At 40.8% G+C, this 26,966-nt stretch overlaps 2 protein-coding genes across 5 annotated transcripts; one reads left to right on the plus strand and one right to left on the minus strand.

Annotated features, from left to right (window-relative positions):
- Positions 1–610: 610 nt before the first annotated feature.
- LOC146506557 (secretory carrier-associated membrane protein 1-like) lies at positions 611–10,889 on the plus strand. Of its 3 annotated transcripts, XM_085180536.1 has the most exons (10): positions 613–877; positions 1,723–1,803; positions 2,027–2,137; positions 3,688–3,699; positions 4,016–4,127; positions 4,868–4,996; positions 5,190–5,349; positions 6,012–6,113; positions 6,209–6,326; positions 8,073–10,889. In XM_085180536.1, the coding sequence occupies exons 1-10, from the start codon at positions 821–823 to the stop codon at positions 8,232–8,234; spliced, it is 1,044 nt and encodes a 347-aa protein (XP_085036662.1). In that variant the 5' UTR covers positions 613–820; the 3' UTR covers positions 8,235–10,889. The 3 variants fall into 3 exon arrangements, with proteins under 3 accessions (XP_085036664.1, XP_085036662.1, XP_085036663.1); XM_085180538.1 differs by lacking the exon at positions 1,723–1,803 and having other exon boundaries at positions 611–877; XM_085180537.1 differs by lacking the exon at positions 3,688–3,699 and having other exon boundaries at positions 614–877.
- A 1,810-nt stretch (positions 10,890–12,699) lies between these two features.
- On the minus strand, positions 12,700–23,517 carry LOC146506558 (LHFPL tetraspan subfamily member 2a protein-like). Of its 2 annotated transcripts, none has more exons than XM_085180540.1 (3): positions 23,381–23,517; positions 14,604–15,300; positions 12,700–13,640 (listed from the first exon to the last, which is right to left on the minus strand). In XM_085180540.1, the coding sequence occupies exons 2-3, from the start codon at positions 15,004–15,006 to the stop codon at positions 13,384–13,386; spliced, it is 660 nt and encodes a 219-aa protein (XP_085036666.1). In that variant the 5' UTR covers positions 15,007–15,300; positions 23,381–23,517; the 3' UTR covers positions 12,700–13,383. The 2 variants fall into 2 exon arrangements, with proteins under 2 accessions (XP_085036666.1, XP_085036667.1); XM_085180541.1 differs by lacking the exon at positions 23,381–23,517 and adding an exon at positions 22,435–23,374.
- Positions 23,518–26,966: the final 3,449 nt, after the last annotated feature.

Consider the following 26,966-nt stretch of genomic DNA (forward strand, 5'->3'; position numbering starts at 1 on the left):
AAAAAATCAGTAAAAACAAGGGACAGTTTTTAAGTGAATGTGCCCCAATCTGCTGATAATGGCATATTTGAGCACATCATAAAAATCAAAATAAACAAAGAAAATAGCAAATTTTCCGATTCAAATAGATGCTCCAATGGGTTAAGTACAGTAATCCATGATATGGAGTCTACGATGTAAGAGTGAGATTTTCCTTATATTATTAGTCAGAGAATTTGTATCAGTTCAGCATGATGCAGAGGGATCCTGTGTTCTGCAGACAGCAAGTAAACATCTGTATACTTACATGACATCACACAAATACAACAAATTGTCATAAAGGCAGGCAGTAGCTTTTGCGTATAGTTTGAGGACTGGATGAACTTTGTGATCAGTAAACTCTCATGTAGTATGTTTTGCACATTGTACTCTGGAAATACGGAGACTGAATGCAACATGTGAACTTGTAATCGTCCATGTTTAAGTCTCAAATACTCACACACAGTCCAACACACAAATACAGTACATAACAATACAATATACCACAGGTGTGTCGTGCAGTGCACTGCACATTTGTGTTCAGAGATAGCGCACCTGCCCGGGCATCATGCTGTCCGCGGTGCTGAAACAGTGACGTAGACCGTTCTGTTAATCACGCATCCTCTCTTCTCCTGCCATTTTTGTGCTACTGGCTAACTTGCTAATCAAGGGGTCTCCATCAGCAGGAGGCGGAGAAGACTGCAGGCGGCAGAGAGAAGCAGTCAAATCAAAGGACCTGAGCCTTCCCTGGAGAATCGGGGAGTTCCCGCACACAGGAAACTCTTGTTAGAAAGGCTACACAATGTCCGATTTCGACAGCAACCCGTTCGCAGACCCGGATTTCAGCAATCCTTTTCAGGTAGCTGACACGGCTAGCTAGCAAGCAAGCAAGCAAGCTAGTATACGCTTGAAAACCCACTGAGGCCAATCTCACTTTAGCATCCCTGCTTGCAGAATGAGCTAATCATCAAATTCTATACCTCGATAGTTTTGTAGAGGGAGTGCCGAATAATTACATGGTCACAATGCACTGTTGCTGGGGATATCTATTGTAAACGAATTTAAAGGAATTATGTCAGTTGAGAACAAAGACACATTATGTCAACGTTAGCTAGCTGGATAGCATTAGCTCTGCCCACCGTCTGTAAACACTCACTGGCCACTGCTAGCTTGATGGACAGTTTACCGGGTGGCTAGCTTAGGACAAGTGCATTTTTGTGCTCATATCACAGTGTTATGTACTTTCACAGTATCCAGTAAACATTTGGCTGCCTTTGCAGTCAATGTAGACTAATATTTTGGAAACACAGACACTGTACATGTGTTTTCGATGTTAAGCAAGGGAACAAGCTATTAATTTCTGCTACAGCTTGTATTTTATTCCACCTTTTATAAACCACACGCTTCCAGAAATCTTAAGGCTTTAATTTCAAGCAACTGTTGAGTCCCCTTTACTTGAAGCTGTGTTTATCAGGGTGTTTAAACTTGCGCGTTTTTAGCTTTTCACAAAACATGGTGGAAAGCCTTAATATTAGTAGAATACCATCATTAAAGTGATACATTTACATGTTGTTTATGTAAACTTCTCACCGCTGATTTTCAGAAACTAAAGGCCGTCTAACGGCATCTTGTGAATGAAGCTTTTGGTCTTGCAGTTTTAGTTTTAACTCCCTAAATTCCTATGTGGACCTCTCTGCCCTGTAGGATCCTTCGGTGACCCAGGTGACACGATCTGCCCCTCCTGGTGGTCTGGAGGAGTATAACCCCTTCACAGACGCCAGAACGGTCAGCTTTACGGGCAACTTCATTGATGAGTAGTGTGCATGCTTGCGTTTATGTGCTTCTTAGTCAGTGACCTCGTTTTTATCCCTTACCATCATCCTCTTTCTCTCCTCCTCCTCCTCTCAGTCACAGAGGATTTCAGTGACAAAATATGACTGTGGCCTAATTACACTTTTTCTTAATGCTTGCACAAATATTAACATAGAGAATCTCTGCTGGGTTACAGGCAGCCCCAAGAAACACCCCCAAATCTACTCCAGCACCTTCCCAGAACACACAGCCTGCCATCATGAAGCCCACAGAAGAGCCGCCAGCTTACTCACAGCAACAGACTCAGGTAAAACACACAGGAGCATTCATATACATGTTTCACATCCAGTTTTCTTCTCATTTTTTTGTTTCAGTTAGGTTGTCAACATGTTTTAGTCATTTGCAATTCAAACTAAACATATTTGGTTAGTCGCACTATGTTTTTCCTCGTCTTTCTGCTCGGTTAATAATATAAAAAGAGCCGTGAGTGTGTTATAGCCATTAAACACACAGTGCCCAATGTGCAAGTGCTGAAAAGTAATTGAAAACATGGCTGTGAAACATTTCTTGGGAAGCAGTGTGTTAACATCAGTTAACGTCTAGCTTGGAGATGATGAAGAGATGGAGTTTTTTGTAAGTATGACAAGTAAAGAGGGTCAGAGTGCAAGTGAGGAAGATAAGAGAGAAAAATCTGTCAGACAGAGGGGGACATCAACAGCTGGATTTATTCTGTAAAAGCAGGCCTATACAAGAAAAATGGAAATGTAACCTGTTAGGCCAAGAAGCACAAATGTGTAGATCATTGCAAAATTCTTGTCCTGTTACATCCATCACGTCTTGTCTTGTTTATTTAACTGGAGCAAGTTCAGCACTAGATACAAACCGCTGAGGATACTCATTAACAGAAGGTCCAGAAGGACGCAAAAAAATCAAAGAAAACTTTGGCTTGATGGCGTTGTTTTTTCAGTCTCAGATTTTATCTGTGAAGAATGGTAGAGGTTTTGTTATTGGGGAATATACGGCTCCCAAGGGAACTCTAACTCTGACATTAATCTTTGATTTTATTGCTGACAGAAGCAACGGGATGAACCTGAATTTACAGTCAAAGCAGCTAAAATGCACTTTAGAGGGAAGATGTTGAAGTTTCCACAGACTAAAGACTCAAGGGAGTCAACTAGGACTGTAGAACTTAAACATTATTAATAGAAATACTGCTTATGTTTTTAAGTGCTACTTTAAACAGTTAATCACATTCTTTGAAAATAAGCTAGTATTTTTAATCTTGCTGAATAAGTGGTACTTTGCACATCTTACACACAGTGCTGGATACGTTTGAAAAATGGGCTAATGTTAACAGTCTCTCCAACAGCAGACGTCTTTCCTTACATGTCTGTGCAGAATGTAGTTGTACATTTTTCCAATCAAGTGGTTATAAGCTACTGCACTCTCGACAGAGCCTAGATACGAGTGGGCTGCAAACTCACACTAGTTTGCGCAGCTGTCTGTCTCATTTCCCACCTGCTTGTTTACAATTTCCCATCAGAGAAAGAGAGAGGCGCTGCTTTCTATGGTGGGTTGCTTTAGTTAACCAGCATTTCTGTTGCAGACTAGCAAAAGCAGCAGTGTTCAAATGTCCTTTTTTTAGCTAGCTCTGTAGATCCCTGTGTACAAAAAAGAAGAGTTAAAGGTGGCTAGCGAGTCCCTGAGAACCCTAGACTTTGGGCTCTATGTGTTAAAGGTGATCAAAATTGAAAAAGAACCAAAAATGTGCAACTGTCCCCATACCTGCAACACTACAACACTCTGTCCTTTCCTCTTGTTCTTCATATACTTATCTGATTTCTGATGGCCCATCAGCGGCGTAATGAGGTACTGCCTTTTCATTTAATGTTTCCTGCTCCCTTTTATATCACTGTCTTGAATAGTGTGGATCCATTTAATGACCCTTTTCCACCTGTAGCGTCACTTTAGAGTTGTATAGAACTAGCTGTTAGAGGCAAGTGAGTGAACTGCAGTTGTTGATACATTTTAAAATCAGAGCCTGTATTTTCCCTTGTTAAACTAACATGTCTGAGCTTTCCCTGAGTGACAAAACCTTTACTTACATCATTGGACTTCATGTCATACTGGACCTCTGTCAGATGTTGGATTGTGAGCTTCAAGATCACATCTGTGTTTGTCTCAGGACCAAGCGCGTGCTCAGGCTGAGTTGTTGAGAAGGCAGGAAGAGCTGGAGAAGAAAGCAGCAGAGCTCGATCGTCGAGAGAGAGAGTTACAGTCCCACGGAGCCGTCGGAGGTCAGTCAGTCCATCAGTTACCCATTCTGAATCACTCGCACGCTTCAACCTCAGTGTCTGAATTCTGGGTCCCACTCAGAGCTGGACTAGCAACAGCGCTGATCTAAAAGTTGACTTCTTACCTTGACACTAACATATCAGGCGTGGCGCACAATTTGTGAAGAGCATTTTAATTCTGTGCAGGTACAGTTTTACATAAGTATGGAACAGGAAATGTTCCAGTTTAAGTTTTGCATTGAGCCAAAAAGTGTCCAGTTGATCAAATGGACCAAAGTGTGTTGCTGTGTGTGAGTGCATGTGTATGTGCGTGTGGTGCAGGATGGGAGTGAAAGCGACACACAAGCTACATATCTTAGTGAATGTCTGATTTACAAAATTGGAGATTTAATACAAGTTGCATAAAATAAATAAATGGTGATTGACAAACACAGTTTTAAAACGTAAAAGAAAGTATTTCTCTGTATTTGAATTAAGAAGGCATAATGTTATAGTGCATGTTCATGTTTAAATGTACAAAGGACAAATCTAATTGAAGTAGAATTGAATAGACTGAATGAAACACTCATACTTTATTCACATTTACTAATTGTAGGATAATGTCCGTGGTAATAATAACTTGTAACATATTTTTTTCTGCCTTGTTAAGATTCTTGCAAACAAATCTGTTAGTATCCTTAATAATATTTTAGCTTTAGATGAAACAGCTCAACATCCAACCACTGCTTCGTTTCTCCACGCAGGGCGGAAGAACAACTGGCCTCCACTGCCAGAGAAGTTCCCTGTTGGTCCATGTTTTTACCACGACATTGCAGTGGACATCCCTGTAGAGTTCCAGAAGACTGTAAAGATTATGTACAACCTTTGGATGTGTAAGTGTACTATTTAGCACACCTCATCAATTTCTTTCTAAATTAAGCACATTAAGTGGGTCTACAAGACCTCGTGATGCAAGTCACCTAAGAAACATCAGCCGTTTGCTCATTCACAAGAACCTGTATAGAAAATGTTGCTTAGTATAAGTTTAGGTTTACTCTGAGGTTCTTTGTCATCTTTGTTTTTCAGTCCATGCAGGCACGCTCTTTGTGAACATGTTTGGCTGTTTGGCCTGGTTCTGTGTGGATCCAACTCGTGGCGTAGATTTTGGCCTGGCTATGCTCTGGTTTCTGCTTTTTACCCCATGTTCTTTCGTCTGCTGGTACAGACCGCTTTACGGGGCTTTCAGGTAAGCTGAAACATGAAAAACCAAAAAGAAAAACACTGCCTTTCCACTGATATTTGGGGTCCAAGTCTCTATAAATATGTGGGTTCAGTTTTTATAGTTGAAATACAATAAATTGTATAAACAGGAAGGTTGGAAAAAGACACCAAAAAAAGAGATTAGGAGAGTAGGTCTAGGTGAACACAGACCTACAGGTATGTTCTCCAAAATCATTTCTGCTTTATCTCCTGTGTCTGTGGCCGATCAAGGCTATCTTAAATAAAAACACTTACTGCCTGTCTTCTTCTTAAAGGAGCAGCTCAGGGATTTAAAGTCCCCTTACAGAAAACCTGTGTGCTCAGAAGAACAAGCTCACACAGCATTTCTCAAACATCGCAAACTCTCAGCTTCTATAAAAACTGAACAGATGTGCACCTTCCCTTTAACACACATAAATTAACTTAAGATAAAGTTAACAGTGTTCCAAATATGAAACTGGTAAAAAGAGTTGGGCAGCTGACTTTGCCATGTTCTTACCGTGCACTCGACTATTTCACGCATAAAGGCTTTGAGGCAATGAGGGAAGGATTAAGTAATTAATGTTTAATGGAGGATGAACTAGTGGCACAGTTTGACTTTTTTCCCTCCACACTGCTCTCTTACCGTTTCTTTTTTTTCCACCGTAGGAGCGACAGTTCGTTCCGCTTCTTTGTCTTCTTCTTCGTCTACATCTGTCAGTTTGGAGTTCACGTTCTACAAACCATTGGCATCACCGGTTGGGGAACATGGTGAGTATTTTGTACTTGAGCTGATCCAGGCACCATAGATCAGTGTGCACTGAAGATCACATTGTCATCTTGGTTTTTTTCCTTTGTCTTGCCAGTGGTTGGATCGCAGCTCTAACTGGCCTGAACACCAGTATCCCTGTAGGAATCATCATGTTACTCATCGCAGCCCTCTTTACTGCTCTGTCTGTGGGCTCCCTCATTATGTTTAAAAAGGTAACACAACACAAAGACGGCATCCTTACAGTGACAAAGGATATTATTAGTAAAAGGTTTTGCTGTGACAATATTGGGGAGAGGACATAGAGACGCTGTAAAAGTGAGATGTGGCACTCTGAGAAATGAGTGGGAGAATTTTGGAATGCCAAAGATGACAGGAGTGCCGAGCAAATCGACAGCTGAAGCGGGAAATATGAGAGCCAGTTGGGCAGTGGCAGACAGATCTACTTGTAACTGTAGTAAAGAGTTGGGGTAGTGTACTCATTAGCATGGCATTTGTTAAAGTCCTCAGTTTGGAGGAGGCAGACACTGATAATATCTGCTCTCTGGATTGCAACCTAAACGAGGTCATGATGTTCTGTATTTCGCATTTTGGGCAAAGTCACCAAATCAAATGTAAATGAAGATTCAATCAATTCAGTTTTTATGTGAAGTTGACCTCCGAAATTAAAGTTATGGCTCGTTCTCCATTCATTTTAATTGGGGCTTTGGTTTTATTAGCTTGGAATAAGTGCCCGCAAATGTTGCCAGGATGGCTGCCAATAAAGAAGACTTGCTTCTACGAGGACTTAAGTGGACAGAGAAGAGGGAAACATCTAAACTAGGGATCTAAAACTACAGCCCACTATGATCCTAAGTTGGCCTTTTACTAGTGTATCTCCTCCTTTCTCTCACTATAAATTGAATCCTTGTGATAGCTTAGAACAAAGAAAAAGAAGTGCAGTCTCCACAGTGTGACTCAGTTTTTCTATTTGATAAAGAAATGTTCTTGTAGTAAATGAAACAAACATGTTACAAAACTGCTTTTTTGACTGTTAAATCAACAAAATTTCAAAAGTTTTTATCAATTTGCAGAAAAGACTCTTGAAAATCTTTTTTTAGTTTATAGTGAAAGATCAGAGATTTTTACTATTTTTTAACACGCGTTGCAACTTCTTATCTTGTGCGCGTTTTTTATTTTGACAGCGAATGCGCACCTGCGGACCACTTATGTGCAGCCCTGGTTATTTAGCTTGTCATATTGCAGCCACAGAAATTCTTTTGTCCATGAAACCATAAAGCTGCACTTTCTTTTTGCCTTATAGTCTGATTTGTCATAACTTTTCCGTTTTGTGGTAAGCTTTTCTTTGGCTGTCACTGTCTTATTTGGCTCAGCAGAACTAAAATATATATCCTGCTGCTTTTACACACGCACTCACATAACGCTCAGCGATTCTCTGCGCGATCAACCTCTCACATGTTTAAGCTTGCTGCGGGAGATTTCACTTGTCATGTTTGCATAGTAAGCTAACGATTGATAAGACGATGTCAGAGGAATTGGTGCGCAAATTATCGTCACTCACCAATCAGTGCTGTCTCTCTCTATACACAGTTCGCGCGATTGCAAAGTGAAAGCAAAAAACAAGCGCAAATTCAAACGCAATTTCAATATGTCACATATTGACAGTGGCTCACCGATGACAATGACATAATTACCCAGCTACATTTCCGAAAGAATGCAAAAGCATTGACTTATATTTTTCCTTCCTATGATAGCCCGACGGGCAGGGCAGAGATAGATTTTGGTAGCCCGACTGGAAAAATTGCTAGCCCCGGGACGTCGGGCTAGCGATTTTGCGAGCCCTGCTATGACTGGACAGGAAGAGAAACATATTTCCTATCGAGCATGCTGTGCTGCAGTTCTTTTGGTAAATTTAAACCAAATAAATTGATTGCAACTAATTCCTTGTCTTCTTTCCACAGGTGCACGCGCTCTATCGCACCACCGGTGCTAGTTTTGAGAAAGCCCAGCAAGAGTTTGCAACCGGGGTCATGTCTAACAAGACCGTTCAGACTGCAGCTGCCAACGCTGCAGCCAATGCTGCATCCAACGCTGCTCGCGGGGCCTTCAAAGCTCATCCATAAACAGATGTGGTACACGTGCTCAGTGCTCATTTAAACACACACACACACGCATATACTTAAACACACACACACAGATACAGACAAAATGGAGATGCACAACTCTGGCCCTGCTGGTCCTCGGATCAAATTGATAATACTTGTGAATGTTTGCCCTGCACCGACACACTTTGCTTAAAAGGTGTGAAGCAAAATAACGGAAAAAACAATCGGAGTTGTCCATCTTCACTTTAAATCATATATCAGCTCTCCTGCATCCACCTGGTCAGCTTTTCAGTCAGGTGACTATCTGCTCACATCCCACAAAACATCCAGCAAGTGACTCAAGGTGTGCTCCGACTGTGTGAGATTTCATCGCACACGCTTGCGCACTCCTTTACTCTCCTTGTTCGTCTGTTCCCTCGAGGTGATCCTAGGTCAGGTAAAGGTCGCAGCTCGACCATACCTTATTTCTGTGAGGGTGATGACCCCCAAACAGCTTCCTGCCTGATAAATGAAAAGTGATCTGACCGTGGTGTTTTGCACATAGTTTGGTTTTCTTGCCCGTATACTGAAAGTGGCTGGGCCTCTGTGCGAATGTCTGCTTCACTCTAAGAAAATTGTGGCTCTGATTTCTTTCTTCTTCTGTTTTTTTTAATATAATCCAGTGCTCCGTCATTAAGCTCTGAAAGGTAAATGGTACCTTGTCCTATATCTGTGCTTTTGTTGTGAGACAAGTACCATTCTTGTTATAGTAAAAAACAAAACAAAAAAAAAAAATCACAAGAATAGGAAAATGTCTGTATGTTCTTATATAAGGACCTGCGCCCCCCAACAACACCTGCCAGGTGAGCCATTTTTTTCCTGCTCTGTGTGCTACTTTGATTGACAACGTGGGCTGGGTCAGCATCTCTAGATTTGACAGCATGATAGCGGCATGCATGTTTAGCACACCCAAGGTAGCTAAGTCTTTGGCAAAGTCATTCTTCCCACTTTTGGTCCCAGCTACAAGGAGCTGGTTTTCGGTGACTGTCTGCCTACTTATTCTCCCTCGGTTTTGCTGTGAGGGCTGTTTGCATGTCTCGGTGGCTGCCTGACAGAAGATGACGGTTAAGAGAAGAAAATTGGAGGGAAAGGGGGAATGAAAATTGAACATTAGCTTTTTTTTTTCCCCCTTATGTGTGTATTAACGCAAAAACTGTGTGGCCCTCGGTTGTTTTTGTAGCTCCTCATACTCGAAAACTAACGCTGCTATGAATCTCAGAGGCGCTCGGTCGTGGCCTCCCGCTGTCGTGTTTCCTATTGAAAAGGATGCGTACCATTCATAGGGATCAGACCTGCCTTTTCTCACAGAAGAATCACTGTCCACAGTTCTGGATAAAGTGATAAAGCTATCATTTTTCCTGAGATTAACCTGCATACATAAACTTGTAAAAAACATTGACACCATGTATATGTACACTACATAGGCTAACACTCCATTTTTGTTTTCCTCTGTCAGTAGTGAATTACTGGCATTTGAAGTTTTATAGCCAAAATAAGCATTAATATAACAGAAGATTGGACTTGGGGTGCCGTCACTATGATACACTAATTTATCTACAATAATAACAGTGTTATCCAGCACCAAGTTGTACAGACTACTGTCACTGATGTGAAATATGGATGTGGGTTTCTTGATTTTTTTTTTTTTTTGTGTGCTTAGCACCTCTCATGATGTTGGTGAGTGTGTGAAGATGTGCATGGCAGAAGACGGGTGATAACTGGCACTACTGTTATTAAAAATGTATAGCCTGAACTTTATCGTGGACAAAATGCTGTCAGTGTTAGCTAGCTGAGGCTCGGTAATTTGTCCTGAAAGAATAAGCCTAGATCTCTGCAGTATTCTTTTGATTTGGACATAATTTCATCGAAATTCATTGCACATTTGTTTTATGTTGAACGTAGCGCAAGAGAAAAAATGTTTTTATTTATGGTGTAATTTAAGCTGTTTGCATTTTGTTTCCTTTTTGGTTTTTGTGGGTTTTTTTAATGACACTGTCATAGCATCAGCTAGATTTAAAGGTTTTTTTAAAGTGTTTAATGACTTTGCAACTTGACCTTGCAAGAGGTGTGCTTGTCGTACGAGGATGTGTGTTTATGGTTGGTATGAAAGAAGAAAAAAAATAAAAATAAGCTCCCTCAAGTGTTATTCTATGTCCTGAAAAGCTGTGAGAAATCTACCAAATGTCCATACAGATTTGTTTTCAAATCTCAGTTTGTGGTGTGATCCCTTTCCATGTTTTATTTTGAGGTATTCTTTTTCCTTACATACACCCACATGAGTCCCATCTATCTATAGTTTCAAACAGTTGTTTTACAAAGCCATGCTGCAGTGGGTAATTTCTTGGTGTATTTGATGAGCTGGTCAGCAGTACAGAACAATGTGTTTGAAGTTTGCCAACACAAAACTGTGTTTTGGACCTGTGACTATGTTATTTCACTGAATCAGAGAAAAAGAGAAAAAAAAACTCATCCAGAAAGGGACACTTGTATATTTTGTAAAGTTGAAAAATTGATCCCCATTATCAAATCACGTGTAAAAAGAAGTAATGCACTCTTGTCTGGCCTTTGTCGCATGTGAAATAGTTTGAGTTTTGTATATTTATGGTATTAACATGAAATAAAATTTCAAAGAAATGATTGTGGATTTGTTATATAATTACAAATTTATCCTCTTGCAGTGATTTAAAACAAACAAAAAAAAATTAAGAATGACCATGGAGAAGGGTATCTGCTCAAATTCAACCTGTGTCAAAATGAGGAAGGAAAGATGGTCTCGGAATTTCAGAAACTGCCGTTTTACTGGGAATTTCCCACACAACCATCTTTACAGAGGATGGACTGAAAAAGAGAAAATCGGTGAGCCGTAGTTCTCTAGGCAAAGATTGTGCTGATGCATACAGAGGTCAGTGGATAATGATTCAGCTTGAAGCAGTATGACCAAAGGCAACAGTAACTATCACATCGTGGTTGTAACTGCTTGTTATAATGAACCAAAGTATGCAGAAGATAATCTCTGAGCATACAATGCATTAAACCTTGAAGCAGATGTGCTACAGATGTCACTCCTGTCAGCTAAGCTAACAAAACTTGCCCTACCATTTGCAAGATGGTAGGCTCATTATCATGACAATTTATTTATTCATACATCCATTCATTTATTTATTTTACTGGTCATGTTTGAATATAAATTACTTTTTTTTGGTGGCATACTAAAAAAAAGTTTAAGAACCACTTAGACTCCGAAGCCCATGACACAGTTTGCAGGATATCATACATACATGCTTAGAGATGAAAAGATTCACGAGATTTTCAAAAGTTAAACAAATGGATTTAATATAAAATTTAAAATTTGCCAGTAAAAAAAAAAAAACAATTTGTTAATCATCTCATATCACTTCAGATTTACCTCACAAGCCTCTTTTAACACTGTTATGAGCTAATGTCCACCGTCCGTCTCCAGGGGTCAGTGTTTCATCAGGAAGTCTTGGCACAGTAGAAACAGAGTTTACACATTTCTAACACAGAGTAAAGAAGTCCTGCTTTATTTAAGCACAGGTTCTCTGTCCTCAGATATATCACCCTCTCATACACGAAGCCTCATACAGTGTTCCACTTATACTCTTTTGTTAATGTAACAAAAATAGCAGACAGTATATATTTAATCACAGTCATACTATGTGTTTGGATGTAAATCCATATCACAAGTTCACTTTCATTCTGCCTACTTGCTCTCAGAAAACAACACTAATGGAATTATTGCACATCTACAATGAATAAAAGCACTGCATCACATGAATCCTAACATATACAGAAACATTTAGATGGATGAATTAGAAATGAATACAATATGCAGCAATGTGAAATGATTTAAAGGCCGAGTGCAAAATACAATAGGTTCCAATTGGAAAACCATCAAACTGCGATGGAGGTTCACTTTAATCGGCTTTGCAAAAGTGTCCAAATCACTCACGAGTGGGAATGAAGTGTAATGACCCAGTGTGAGGTTTTTTCAATCCTTATCTTTTCCTTTTGGGCACCTTCACAAAGCCAGACTTGTGTTTATGGCTTTCTGCATGTCATACGGTATTTCGTGATAAACCACCTGCTTTATCTTGCTGCTTTAGCCCGTCACGAAGCCACACGCAATGAAACATCTGGCAGAGCTCTGTTTTCTTTTGTTTGTTTCTGCATACGCACACACAAACAGTTATTAAGCTACACAATCAGTTAAACAGGGGGAGCTCCCTTTGAAACTAAAAATCCCTTGTGTGGTGATTTTCAACTTAAAGCGTTTAAAAAGAGTATCAATGTCCTGCTACCGCAGAATCAGAGCACATAGGCATTTAAGAAACCTCAAGTTAATGTCTATCACCAGAAGTGGCAAAAGTACAGATTTTCTTTACTCAAGCAGAAGTTTTTTTAACCCGTGTAAAAAAAAAAAAAAAAAAAATACTCCAATAAAAGTTTTTTACTTGAGTAAAAGTAAAAAAATACAGGCTCTGAAATGTACTCATAGTAAGAAAGTAAAAAGTAGCTCAAGACTACTAACCATTTTTGTTAAAGGTAACAGAACCTTATGCTATATTAATAAAATAATAAAATATTTGTACAAGAACGTTGCTGGGTGTGTGAGTTGATGAATCTAGTAGTGGTTAGTGATCGAACCCTATGAATGAACATAATGATGGTTAAAACAAATAAACTGGCTTTCTGGCTGTGTTTAACATGTTAAATCTAAAAACCTATCCACTGCCAATCCAATTTATTTCACTAACCTCCTGCTATTCCAGCAAAAATAAAAAATAAAAAAACTTGTTCAAAAGCATATAAGTAGATTTTTAAACTGAAGTTCTAAAAAGGGGGGAAGCATTTTATTCCCTTTTCAACTGCTCATCGGGTAGTCTCCATCACAAGAGAGTAATTAAAAAAAGAAAAAAAAAAGTCGGCGGCGGGGGGCGGGGGGGCGTTATTAAGGCCGTTTACAACAATCAGCTGATTTTATCCAGACTATCACGAGGGGGGGAATCCCCACTGAGAAACATCTGTCCTCCCTCCACGAAGTTGTAGTCCACATCAGAGAAATTACACCGTGGATGATCTTCTGCAGCTTCCCAGGGTTTCTAAAGGCTCAGAGCAGGCAGATCAGACTTTTCCCATCCTCAATCTCCTCCTGAACTTTATCGCTGGAAGTAGCGATCTCGGCCTGTGCAGACAGAACGGCACACAAGAAGGTTGCTAGCGTTCCTCCTATCGCTGTGTAGAACGCCCAGCCAAGTGAACAATTAAATGGTCGAAACGGCAACGCATCGGAGCCACAGTAGAGCTTCACCTTCTCTGAACCCCAACCAGCAGGGTACAGCATGAGGCCGACCATCAGTAACAGGCCTGGAGGAAGAGCAGGTGATGATATGAGGGGTTTAGTCATGTCAGAGCTGAAGGTTTGAACAAATCGCAGTGCAGGTGGGAGAATAGTGAGTCAACTTTGCTAAAGACAACACCAATTTTCCAGCTGACGAGCTGATTTGTAATGGGTGGAGAGAACTCCTTTGACCCTCATCCTCAGTGGTGATATCACGTAATTACAGACTACCTACTCAATAAAGCTGGGCAGTCAAACCCGCCTGTGTGATTCATTGCAAAATATACAGTGGTACGATTAATAAACTTGGGGAAGTATGATGAACATCAGATGTTGTAAAGTCAGATGTTGTAACTTGCCAACACAAAAGCAGTACTGACATTCCTTACAGACTATGGCATGATTTCAAAACTGAGCTCGAACAGCCTTGCTTGCACAGACTTGATGCGATAGACGCTATATTGGCATATTAGCATTAGCTCTGGAGCAAGTGATATGCAGCTTCTCAGTTTCTTTAATTTGACCATGATTCAGCACTGCTATTCTTGAAATCAGTTCCTGTAACATACAACATCTAGTATTAATGGTGAATGAACCCAGTAGATTCATGGCAATGGAAAAAAAAAAACCAACTTATATTCATGTATTTGTTGTATGTTTGTAGCCTTTCATGGCAAGTCAGCTATGATAAGTTCAAGCCCATATATATAGTAATTTCTGAAATCAGTTTTCATTGATATTTTGTAAACAGTAGCTAGTATACTCTGGGGTGACCCCTTAATCTGACTGGTAACTGGTTTTACTCCAGTAACTTTATTATATATGCCCTTTCATACTATAATTAATTTATGTCATAAAATAAAAAACATTTCAATTTAGTGGAAGCTGTCCTCAGAGCATAGTTTACATATATATGAAGGTGGGAGGGGGCACATGATTACTTTCTGTAACATAGATACTAAACACATACATACAGATTAGCAATTTACCTGCAACAGCCTGAAGCAGTCCACAGATGTTGAATATGCTCTTCTTCAGGATGCTCTGAAAACACAGGCTGAAGATGGAGATAAAGGCCACACACCCAAGCACTAATGTCCCCGCTGCCAGAAACAACATGGCAGCCTGCCAGAAACCGCTGGCCACTTCTCCAAATGTCGTGGCATAGGGCCCACAGTTCACCTGCGAGGTCCCAATACGAAGGCAGCGGTTGTAAAGGCCGAGAGATGGCCGGTACTCTGAGTCCACTCCTGCCCTGGTCCTGCTGGTGTCATTCCGAGGCGATCCCAGCAACCAATCCGGGCTCATGAATGCGATGAGCTCAGCAAAGGCCACTACAATGCTGAGTAGGGTCCACAGCATGGAACGGCATGTTACAATAACATGGCACATGGCTTTAGCTCAGAGAAAGTAAAATGATGAAAAACTTTTTAAAAAATTCTTGAAGCCCTTTAAGCTATTGGAGAGTTTCAGTTCCCTTCCTTAGAAAGAGAAAGGTCTGTTAGGTTCCCTGCGCAGATCCAGATGGGCTGCTGATCTTATCCTCTCAGAGCAGATGTTGTCCCGTCTCTCACCTCTTCTTTGCCTTCTTCCTCTTTGAGGTAATGTTTGGCTTCAGACATCCCAAATGGCGACAGCGCACCAAAATCAGCTTCCTTTAGTCATGATACCGCCTGAACAGCAAGCCTAAATGAACAGAGACACACTGAAGTCAGCAACACAACAAGGACAGGGTGTAAGAAACATCTACAAATGATTCTCCAGCAACTATGAATCATCACGCTCCTCCTTAGGCTTTCCAGATGACAAACAGTGTCCAATTTGTACCCTCTGTCATCAAACATTCATCCTTACCCAAAACCTACTCCCAAAGCGCTACTTTAAAGTCACAAACAGCTTGTTATGAGTGTGTAATAAGGCAAACTTCCCAGTGTGTGCTAGAACAGTCATGATGAATCACAATGCAGAGTTTATTCTGTCCTTGTTTTACTCATGGTAGACATCTGGCTGGTTGATTTTATCTACAATGGGATAGAAACTGTGTTTTGCCACTAAGCAGGTGTTAGCGCAGAGCAGTACAAAACTCTGTTACAGCATGCCACATTTGACAGAATCAAACAAAAGCCACTTTCAGTATTCACTAAAGTGGGTGACTCCACATTTTTGATTTGGTAGATTTTATTTTTGGCCAGATGCCTTTCCTGACGCAACCCCCGAGGAATTTGTGTCTCCTCCTGGAATCAAACCATGAATCTTTCACTTGGGAAATGTGTAAACCACTACACTATGGAACCACTGATAGGATCACACAATATAATGTGCCATATCCTCGCTGCTGTCACAGGCAGACACAACATCAATGGGATCCTTCAGTTCACTGCTTAAATTACAGCCTGAATAAATGAATGTACATCAGCATTAGTTACTGGCTTTCATTAAGCTTAACAAAGCAAAATGCATTTCTTTGTTCTTTATTCAACAGAAATAAAATCTGTATTCGTGCAATGGGCAGAAGTCCCAACAATCAATGGCACTGTTGCTGCATTATGATTTACTTGCTGTGACCATATTGGCCTCGACGCATCCTTGGTCTTAGGGGAGCAATGAAGTTTCTTGGAAACCCTCTGATGTCATGAACCAGCTGCATGATACATACAGAAAAATATGCAGGATGTGTTATCTTCAATATCTTGGCAGATCTCACTGGTAGAGCCAAGGGAAGCCTGTGTCTCTGCATTCCCCCAGACAGACTTTAAAGATTATATTGACCTAAATTATATCCATATAATATATAAATTATTATTTTAATTCATGTCTGCTAGTACGTAGCCACAAACAGAATGCTTTACTTGCAGGTTTTGAGAACCTAAACTCAACAGATATTAATAGCATTTAACCAATGGTGCAGCTTGGTTTGCCAATTTCAAACTAAGAAGCATTTCTTTGAACTGTAAGAGGAAGCCACAGTTGTTCAAACCACAAAACCTCTTGCTGTGAGGCAACAGTGATAACCAAAGCACCACAGTGTTGCCCTGCATTTCACAACTGTATTTCGTGTAACATACTTGTCCCTTTGTAAAATAAAATAATAATAAACTAAACTAACTAAACCTTCATTCATTTTCTAGTTCTGCAAAAGCAAAGAAAATAAATTCATGTCTTTTGTACAAAGGGAGTGGGAGATATTTCAGAGATCTCAAAATCTGGAACCATAAAACCAAACGAATATTTTTGGCACAGCTTGGCACCACTGGAGTTAAGACAGAAGGGGTTCTCCCGTCTGTATCAGTTATGAGAAACCATTAGTCAGGCACTTTATAGAGCCATAACTTTCACATAGAAGGGAGGAGAGGCTTGTTTAACTAATAGGAGTCAATGTTATTGCTCTAATTCTTGCTGAATGTGTCATTTTGCCAGTGATGAAAAGTTCAGCACAAAAAAAATTAATTAAGAGCTATAAGTCACTCTGGTGACCTGCCAGGAATACTCCAAGCACAGCACCAGGAATCACATAATCAACCCTCCAGCCTCAATTAAAGGCGATAAATCATTACACCACATCTGTCCCGATCCAAGTCATTTCAAGGCAAAACACTTCAGGAATTTCCAGACCAAGTATTATCTGTTACCCCTACACTGAATCACGTGAAGTCAGGATTAACCAGATCATAACAACAAAGTCGAAGCATGACGACATTTGAGTAGCAGGTATGAGATTTGGAACGGTTAAGCCATGATTCAGTTCAGGGGGATTCAGTCATGTCTGCAGTCCCCTGTTGTGTTTGAAAGTCATGACAGGATGTGTTTGTAGTTTGTGCACAAGTCGGCTTTGATTTTACTTGGACGGTGAAGCCGTCTTAAAGATTCCTAGTTAAATCTCATCTCGTCTGCTTGTGCTTGAGCAGAATTTTAGTGCTTCAGGACACTTGAACTTTATTCTCTTACTACTATCTCACACACTAATTAGAGATCACACAAAATTCCAGCTAAAATTCACTGTCTACAAATAATTACCCAGAGGGAGGTTAAACAGAGGGAGTGCATTTCAATTACAACTGGGCTGAGTAGAGATGAAGAAGATCCACCAACATCACTGGTCGTTTTCAGCCCCGTAAGGAAATGGCAGAAGTAAACAGGAAGCAAACAGGAAGCATCAGTGTCTGTGCAAACGTTTTAGAGATTCACTCATGCATTGTGAGGATGACCTGTCAAACTACCCATCTAAACACAGTGTGTCTGAATGAGCTGTGAATCCTAATTTCAGGGAATTGTAGCTGTAAAGAAAAGACCGAGAACAATGTAAGCAGGTATTTGAAGTGTGTTTATGTGTTTGAGGATGGTTTAGGGAGTGCCCTATTCTATTACAGTCCTTGAGATTGTTCCAGGCCTCTTCACACACAATGGCTCCTTATTGTTATCACAGTTTCCATTCTGCAGTCATTTCACACAACAGCACTCACCGCACAGGCAACTTTTTAGCTCTATTTATAGAAATCATTACAATACAGAAATGTCGTTTTTAAGTGCTTGTGCATTGGGAGAAAATCAATGTGTGTTAATGTGGCTCTTTCAAGCGCACATAACCATGTGCGTACATTTGTTTGCATGAGCTTTTGTTTTCGGCTACACAGTCTGCACTTTTAGTTCCTCTGAGGTATGAGCCTTCTGTTTGCAGCTGATTATAACCCATCCAGCCTGAGCATGGTGCTCTCTGTTAAGACTACAATGCCCACAAATTAGCAGCTCTGTACAGAGATGGAGCCTACAAAACATACCTCGTCGAGGCAGTCAGCAGGCACCGTGTGATCTCTCTCAGCTACTACAGGAAACCTCTTCACTCACAGCTCTCTAGTCTCAAAGAGTGCTGTCAGAATTAAGCCTTAAAAAGTTAATGTTACACTTTTATTAGGACCAAGTATTTTGAAGTATTATCTATGCTTGTATTTAACTCAAAATTGTAGAGAGCATACAAATTAATCTGCAAGTAATGAGTTACTTGCAGATTAATTTGTCTGACAAAGTCAAAGAAAAACAAAAAACATCTACAAAACGCCCGTTTCTTTCCGGGGTTACCAAGCTTGGCTGATCAATACTAATACAAGCGCTATATAAATGCAATCCATTATTATTATTAGTAGTAGTAGTAGTAGTACCAACTTGTTGATAGGCATTTGCCTGAGTCTGTGGATGTTTGCATGTATATATATGCACATTCTGTGCATAAGAGTGCTTACTGCAGTATTGTTGAGAGAGCATAAAGGTCACTACATCCTGAAATTGATGAATACTTTCCGCTTGTTTGGTGGTTGTTCTGGGAAACCGCTTGAACAGCACTTCCTCAGCAAGGTCAAGATTTTCTGTGTGTTTATATGAGCACTGAGGAGGAGTATTTTACACTTAACGGCACATCAGACACTCAGAATTATGACTTATTCGTAACCCAGTGATCAAGGCGCTGTGGGTGAGAGGCCTTTGCTTCCCTGTTGCTTTTGATAGATACATATCTTGAAACAGCCAGATCTTTGTTACTGCAGCTCTCTCTGTGCTTGTGGAGTCGCTCTCATATGCATCATCCCCAACACCGACAGACCGTGGAGAGTCTTTCATGAATCCTCCCTGATGCAGAGTTTGATGTTACGGTAGATATGCAACAGGATGAAAGATGTTCAGCGGTAATGTGGTTCTGAATCTGATCTCGACCTGCTTTATCCCACGCTGCTCTCCTGTCCTGACACAAACCAAGCCTGCTGCACAGCATTACAAGCATGTAGAGAGGGCCCCGAGCCAACTTACACACAGCCTTCTAATACTTCATCCAACAAGCCAACATGAACAGTCTCCTTGCTGCTATGAGACAAACTTTCTCTCATGGAATTTACAAAAAATGCAGTCTGTGGGCCAACAGCCAGCCATGTGGACCACAGGTTAGGCATGAAACCTGTTGTCCAAGCAGTTTGTATGCCCAGTAAAGTTTCTACTAATGAAACGAAATGTCCGTTTGACTCCAAGCCCCAGATAAAACAGCAGATACATATGTGGGTCAGTCAGCTAGCCGTTAGAGGAAGCCGCTGAGGAGTTAATTGGTCTGAGATATCAGCAACAGTGCTGGTATCGTGCCAAGGTGCTGAGGTAATGAGTGCAGACCACTGTAGTCTGTTCTGAAGGGTGAAAAGTGAATGAGGACTGAAAGTGGGTGGTTAAGAGATCTAAAGCATGCTGACCCAGATTATTTGGTAAAGGGAGGATAGACACAGCCATTAAAATGGGAAACAAAGTCCATTCATTGAAGATGTGAGAGACGATGAAAATGCTATTGTTTTTCTGTGATGTTTAGAAAAGCATGTTTGAGCTGGTAGATCAGCCGCCCATATTAGATGACCCCCCCGCCCGTTAATTTGGATAGAGATCCCCCAGTAGCAAATTTTTCATAACCTAAACCATAAGTCGAGCTCTGCTCTGCGCTGCTCATCTGGAAGTAAGGGCCTCATAAAAGGCTGACTCACTATCTTTAGGGCAACACAAGGGCTCATACAATATGTGAACAGCAAGCACACTCAAATGATAAAACTTTGTCTGCATCATCACAAATTAGGAAAATGAAAAATAAATATGATACTAAAGCAGTTTGATGCCAGTCAGAGTTGGACGGGATCAAACGTGTCTTTCTACCATAAAAGAATGCAAGTCGCTGAGCTCAATATGACGTAAGTGAGAATGGAGCAACGCATCCACCACCAACGCTGGAAAGAAATATATTAACCGCATGTCTTTATTTTCCAATTAATTCCAGTACATTGTTAATAAAAGCTTCTTGGTGCTTCATCAAGACTCATCATCACTTGTGGCCTTCAGTGTAGACTTGTAAACTTTTATCACTGCTCATTTTTATCTGCTGAACAAAAACATCAACGCCACGCTCTCTTCACCTTCAACAAACTTGTGAAACCAAGACCATGTTTACCATCGCAAATGTCAGCTGTTTAAACAAAAAAAAATAAGAATGAAAAATAAGAGGAGATGTTGCAAACAGAATTAATACGTTTTACCTAGTCCTTTGATTGCCACACCTAAACTTATAGCCTCAGGGAATTAACCATCCACCTTACTGCAGTGTGTGCTTCAACAAGAGAGCAGAGAGCACCCAAGAGTGAGTCACACAAGGCATACCAAGCACAAAAGACAATAAGCGCAAAGATAAGTTTGATTTCTTTGGTTTACTTGCTCAATTGTCCCAGATATTATGAAACAAGAGCTGTTCTCATCAAGAATTCTCTCTTGCTAACCATAACCATGTGAGCTGCTGCTTTTGCTGCCCTCCATAAAGAGCGGAATGAAAGAGCTGCAGGAGGAGAACATGTTTCCCATGGATAGGCATTTACCACAATTTGTGTCTCATAACGTCTGCCACTGAGTGATGGCCACCATCAAATGCATGTTTAGCGCTCCAGAGTGAGTTAGATTTATTTTGCAGGCCCAGATTAAACACAATAAAACATTTCAAGCTGCAGAAGACTTTTACCGCTGATGAACAAATGCCAGCAGTTCTAACTTTCATATACAACCACTGGACCTAAGGTTTCGATGACAATAGAGGGGCCCAAAAATGTAAACAATAAGTCAACAGCGAGAAGCCCTCCAACATCATGCCATAACAATAGATCCCACTTCACTGACAAACAAACACAAATACACAATCATAAACGGTCCCAGCCTGTGCTCACTCAACCTGGCTATAATCGCATCCAAAACAAAAAACAAAAAAAAACACATGACTTCCCCACAGAAAAGTATCAGCCAGGTTCATTTGTGCACATGTGTGTGTGTGTGGATGTGCCAAAAAACAGAAGAAAAATCTGCCGTCTTCATCTGGTAGAATTCAACTCAACAAAGGCAACACAAAGCCATGCCGACACCATTCCCCCCCTTACTCACTCTACCTCTCCAAGACATGCCACCGTTGGCCCAGAATGCACTTCTTCACTCTCAAAAACAGGTCGCCATGGCCCCTAACCTATTCAATCTGTGCAACACCCTGGCCTCTCATTCCCCATGCAAACTCTGTTGCAGCCTCACAGTTTGTGATGCACAAAGTCAGTAAGTGACCCTCACATTTCACTTACACAAAGACATGCACGACGTGGGCTGGCTCTACCCCTTCGGCCGTCCTGCTCTCCAGTTTGTTTCTGAAAGGATGATTGACGTACACACAATCTATTCCTTTCTTTTCTATTTTTTCCTTTCCTTAAAAGATCATAAGAGCTTTGGCATGTTAATTAGATTTGCATTCTATAAAACTACTATAAACACTAATATATCCATATGGAAAGGATTTAAATACTAAAATCCCTTCAAATCCTTGTTTGTATATGTATGTGACATTTCCTCTCACTGCATTCACACTCTGAGATTTACATTCAGTTAGCAATAAGAAATGTATCAAAACACACGGACGAAAACAATAATTACAAGGAGGTAAAAACTAAAAAGGCCACACAACTATGTTAGTCTATGAAAAGAGTTCCATAAATAATTTGAGTATCCAGCTGTGGCTGCCTCTAAAGGTTTACATATCAAAGAATGCATGAAGGACAGTTAACAATCACACTCAGTAGAGAACAGGAGTCTCCCAGAAGGAAGCAAAATCTAAAGGACAGCAACAATGAAGAACTGTGTGGCGTAACTATACGCCACACAGGATATAATAATGGTTTTATCTACAATAATTAGAAGTCTGTCAATCGTGATCCTGACTCAACACTTATGTTAAAAACGAGTTTTATCACAGCCTGATAAAAACCTCAATAAATAAATATGACTTACGATATTTCCTGCATTCACTAGAAGCACAGCTTGTGTTTTCACCACTGAAGAAAAAAAAAAAAAGACATCTCCCTTGGCTATCATCAGCACATTGCTCCATTCAATGACACCTAACAAGTTTGCACTTGTCAAAACTCACTCATAGGAAAAGAGGGCAGGCTAGAGCAATCACACTGAAGGAAATTATGGCAGAACTACATAATCTTTTAAAAGGTCACTGGAATTTGTTGAACATTGTGCGTGTAAGTGCAAAAAATGCAGTACTGATCATTGGATATGAGTTACAATGAGAAGTCCTCACTGAAAGTTAGTCATAACTCACTTTTGTCATTATTGCTAAAGTTTGTTCTTGATGTCAGCTTGAGTAAACACTGCAGATGTTTCTTGATTTGTTTGGTTTATGATGTAGCACCACTTCCCCTCACAGTGCAACAGTGTGTCAGGCAGAGAGAATATTACTCCCTGGGTGGCTTTCCAAAGATGGACCTCCACCCTTGCACCGCACTTCAAGGACACGGGGTTGTGGTGGAAAGGGAAGGGGACAAAGGGCTGCTGTGCGGACATGTGCGAAATACAGATAAAGATGTGAAAACCATTAAAATATTGACGTTTTCAACCGCTGCCGCATGCTGTACCAGAACACGGAGCCAGCTGCAAGTGCAGATAGCTCACTCTTTGAATAAATGCGGTCTTAACGCACAATCCTCCGAGAAGTCTTAAAGTGGCAACATGCCTGTGTATTACAACTCAGCGAAGCATGCGAACTCCAAAAACGTACAGCTGCGAATAATCAATGAAAAGCTTTGCGACGAAAGAAATCAGCTGACACATGAACGTTAGGCTGAGCAGCGATTGATTTACAGCTGTGCTTTAACGGTATTTTCAGCAGTGAGATTCACATCTGCCGGCCAAAAGCTGTGTCATTGCTACAAACTCTTCTACTTACCGAAGTCGAAAAGCGGAGAAGTTTTGAAACACTGCTTCGTTTCCCGGGGCAGCCCAGCTTTCCAAGCACTCATTCACTCCTTTCTTCGGGACTCTCTCCTTCTCCCTCCCACAAACCCGCCCCCGCTACCATCTGACGCCATCCTCCCCCCCCCCCCCCCCCAGTTTACGCCCCTCTCTCGCCTCCCCCTCTCGCTCCCATCCCCCACCGCCGCCGTGTGCCACAGAGAAAGTAGCGATGATTAGAAAGAAAATTACTATTTCCTGGATGTTCTTATTCTCAGCTCTTCTCAGAACGATCTACGCGCTCCTTTTTTGTCTGTGCAATGAAATTCAGTTTTTTAAATCTTAATGGGCACTGCTAAAAACACATAAGTGTATCTCGCCACATAAATCAGTGTGCAGGTGTGAAATAAAAGCTGTGTAGCAAAATAATCGGGATTTACATCGAATCTACAGATATATCAGTGACCCATCATACTGCATATATTTAGGTGAGATATCATTTTACATAATGTTATTTTACTGGGATATTTGATTAATTATGTTCAGTCTGACCAATGAAATAGTCCTGGATAAATATCATCATTTTGAAAAAACAATTTTGCCTCACATGCGCCTTTCATGCTTTTTATGTTGACCTCAACATACGTTTGAGTAATCCATGTGAGCCAAAAGCCTTTTTTTTTTGGTGTTGCCTCTGTATGATGTTACAAAAACAGAGTGATATACCTAATATTGGCCTCACAGACACACAGCTCTGGCTGTGATTACAGCAGCAGCTGTTCAAAGCTTTTGTTTATGAGGAGGGGCCAATAAGAAGAAAGAAAGAAAGCTGCTAAAGTGGTTTAAGACACAGGATGAGAGGATAAGCTGGGTGGCAGCACTGAGGCTGAGTATGAAAAAAATAAGGAATTATTAAAAAGGGAAACTATATGGAGCTGTACATGAGAATAAGAAGTTCTCCTTAAAAGCTGACAACAGATAAACATTTTGCTTGTGATGACTTGTGATTTGGATTTTGACTTTAACGCAACAGTTCAGCAACAAGATATCATCCTGAAACCAGTTTGCCAAATATGGAGCTAAAACCAGTAGCGTTTATGAGACCACAATAAGTGTTTTAATCATCATCAACATTGTTACCAAAATCTTTAAGGAGTAAGGGTTTGTGATTTGAATGTTTATAAATGGTTTAAAGCGCTTGAGCTGAAGGCAGCTGGACTCCTTTTAGGTTCTTGTATATGTTTTCTTCAAGCTTTTTCTGAGTTGAAGATGCCGTTCAGATAAGAGACTAAACATCTTCAACAACCTGAAAGAAGTTTAGTTGCCTTTGATTTGAGTACTTTAGACTTAACGTGACTGAACTGGAAGACTGAGAACCTCGACGGATGATGCTTGTGAATGGTTTTGCATAGATTGGATCAGGTTGGCATCAACGTATAACTTAAGATAGCCTTGACTGCCAGACATTTAAGGCACCAGAAGAGCCTTAAAAGCTTCCCTCTGCATGTTGAGAGTAGTTTGACCTAGAGCCACGAGCCACTCATAAACATGTTATGACAGTGAGGTATAATCAAACTGCTAACACTTGAGGAAGACCTTCACTCTGCGAAAATTATAAAAGGAACAAATGCACTGCAGGGTGTTTTTAAAGGACTGTGTGTTGTGCACCGATAGTGTTGTGTACTGAAAGTCAAATTCCTTTATCAGTGTGTTTGTAAAAACAGGCTCATGCTGTCATAGCCAATTTTTCTCAGATCCCTGTACTGATTTCTGGTGTGTCTAATGATGTTTAAAATACATATGCATGTTTGACTGTAAGTCTGTTGCTCATCAGAAAGGCGCATCATCATCATTATTATGGCCTACAAACTGTATAGCTGTGAACCCTGAACCACTGCTGCAACAGGCACAATTAAAATCACAATTAAAATAAAAAATAAGTAAAAGAAAGAGAAAAGAGAAAGAAAATGTAGTTTCAGTTTTAATTTTTCTGCATGTTTTATACAATGAATGTTATCATTTACCATTTAAGGAGACATTTAAGGAAAGTTGCACATAGTAAGAGAATATTACCAGAACATTTTCTTTTCTTTTGTTCCTGTTGGATTTTTTTGGTTTGTTTGTTGGGTTGTTGTTGGGGTTTTTTTTTTACAGTGCGCGACCTCCCACAGTGCACTGCACATGTAGTTTAAATACCATCACTGATCTTTATTAAGTTTTGCCTGCTCTTTCCTGTAGTTTATGCATTCAGCGGGCTCATTGTTCTCCTCTTTTCTGCCTTTTCTTTCCCCCCAGCTGCAAGCTGGTTACAGCAGATTGCTGCCTCTCCTTCAGAGTAGTTTTGCTTGAATTTGCTGTCTGTTACAGAGGAGCTATTCCTCCCCAGTGTTGTTAAGTTCAACTTATGATAGAAAGCGCCTTAAGATGACTGCTGTAGTCTCAAGCTTCAAGCCACTTTACACTGTTTGATAACACTGACTTCAACTTAAATCTTTTTTAATTTCACGGGATTGCGTTTTTTGTTGCGTTTTTTGCCCTTCTTATTCAGTATAAGACAAAAGTTCTAAAGCTTCTCATTTTAGTAAGAAAAGACGACATACAGTCTTGACACAGTCCAGTTTGTCCACCCATCCATTCACTTCCGCTTATCCTTTTCAGGGTCGCGGGGAGCCTATCCCAGCTGTCATAGGGCGAGAGGCAGGGTACACCCTGGACAGGTCGCCAGTCTGTCGCAGGGCCAACACACAGGGACAGACAACCATTTGCACTCACTCGCACATTCACACCTAGTGGCAATTTGGATTATCCAATTAACCAATCCCCACAAGCTGCATGTCTTTGGACGGTGGGAGGAAGCCGGAGTACCCGGAGGGAACCCACGCAAACACGGGGAGAACATGCAAACTCCACACAGTAAGACCCCAGCCTGATGGTGGAATTGAACTCAGGACCTTCGTGCTGTGTGGCAAAAGTGCTAACCACCGTGCCACCGTGCTGCAGTCCAGTTTGTATGTTCTAGTATTGCATGTGTCACTATGATATATACTGTTTGGGTTTTCTTTCTATATTTTGGGTGTTTGTGACAACCACACTGTTTTTCGCTGCATTCCTGTTGCATACATTTTGAACAAGCCATACACAAAACCTAATAAAAAAATTAAGCCAAGAAACTCCTCTTCCAGGCCTGCTAACTCCAGCTTTCATTTAGTCTCTGGAGTGATGCAGTGGGAGCTTTTTTTTTTTTTTAAAGAGCTGCTGCCCTCGTGGCACTCTTCACAGACTCACACTTTACAGTTTGTCTCCTCACTCGCACAATGCCACAGTTCTGCGCTGCAGCTGATCCACTGTATCATTTGGGTTGCCCTGCCTTCAGAACTTCCTCTTTCCACACCAGTGCTGTTTGTGTGTCTCATCTTGGTGAGAACACTGTGGGAGGCAGAAAAGTCTGTAAATAGAGACGTGTGGTCATGACATAGGAAGATGTTCTTAGCTGCTGGGTAACTCCATGGGAAATGCAGACAGGACTTGGGAGACACTGGGAAAGATGAGTGGGTTTGATGGTTAGTGACTGTGGGGAGGAA

This window comes from Neolamprologus multifasciatus, chromosome 12, assembly GCF_963576455.1.
Source record: "Neolamprologus multifasciatus chromosome 12, fNeoMul1.2, whole genome shotgun sequence".
NCBI classification, from domain to species: domain Eukaryota; kingdom Metazoa; phylum Chordata; class Actinopteri; order Cichliformes; family Cichlidae; genus Neolamprologus; species Neolamprologus multifasciatus.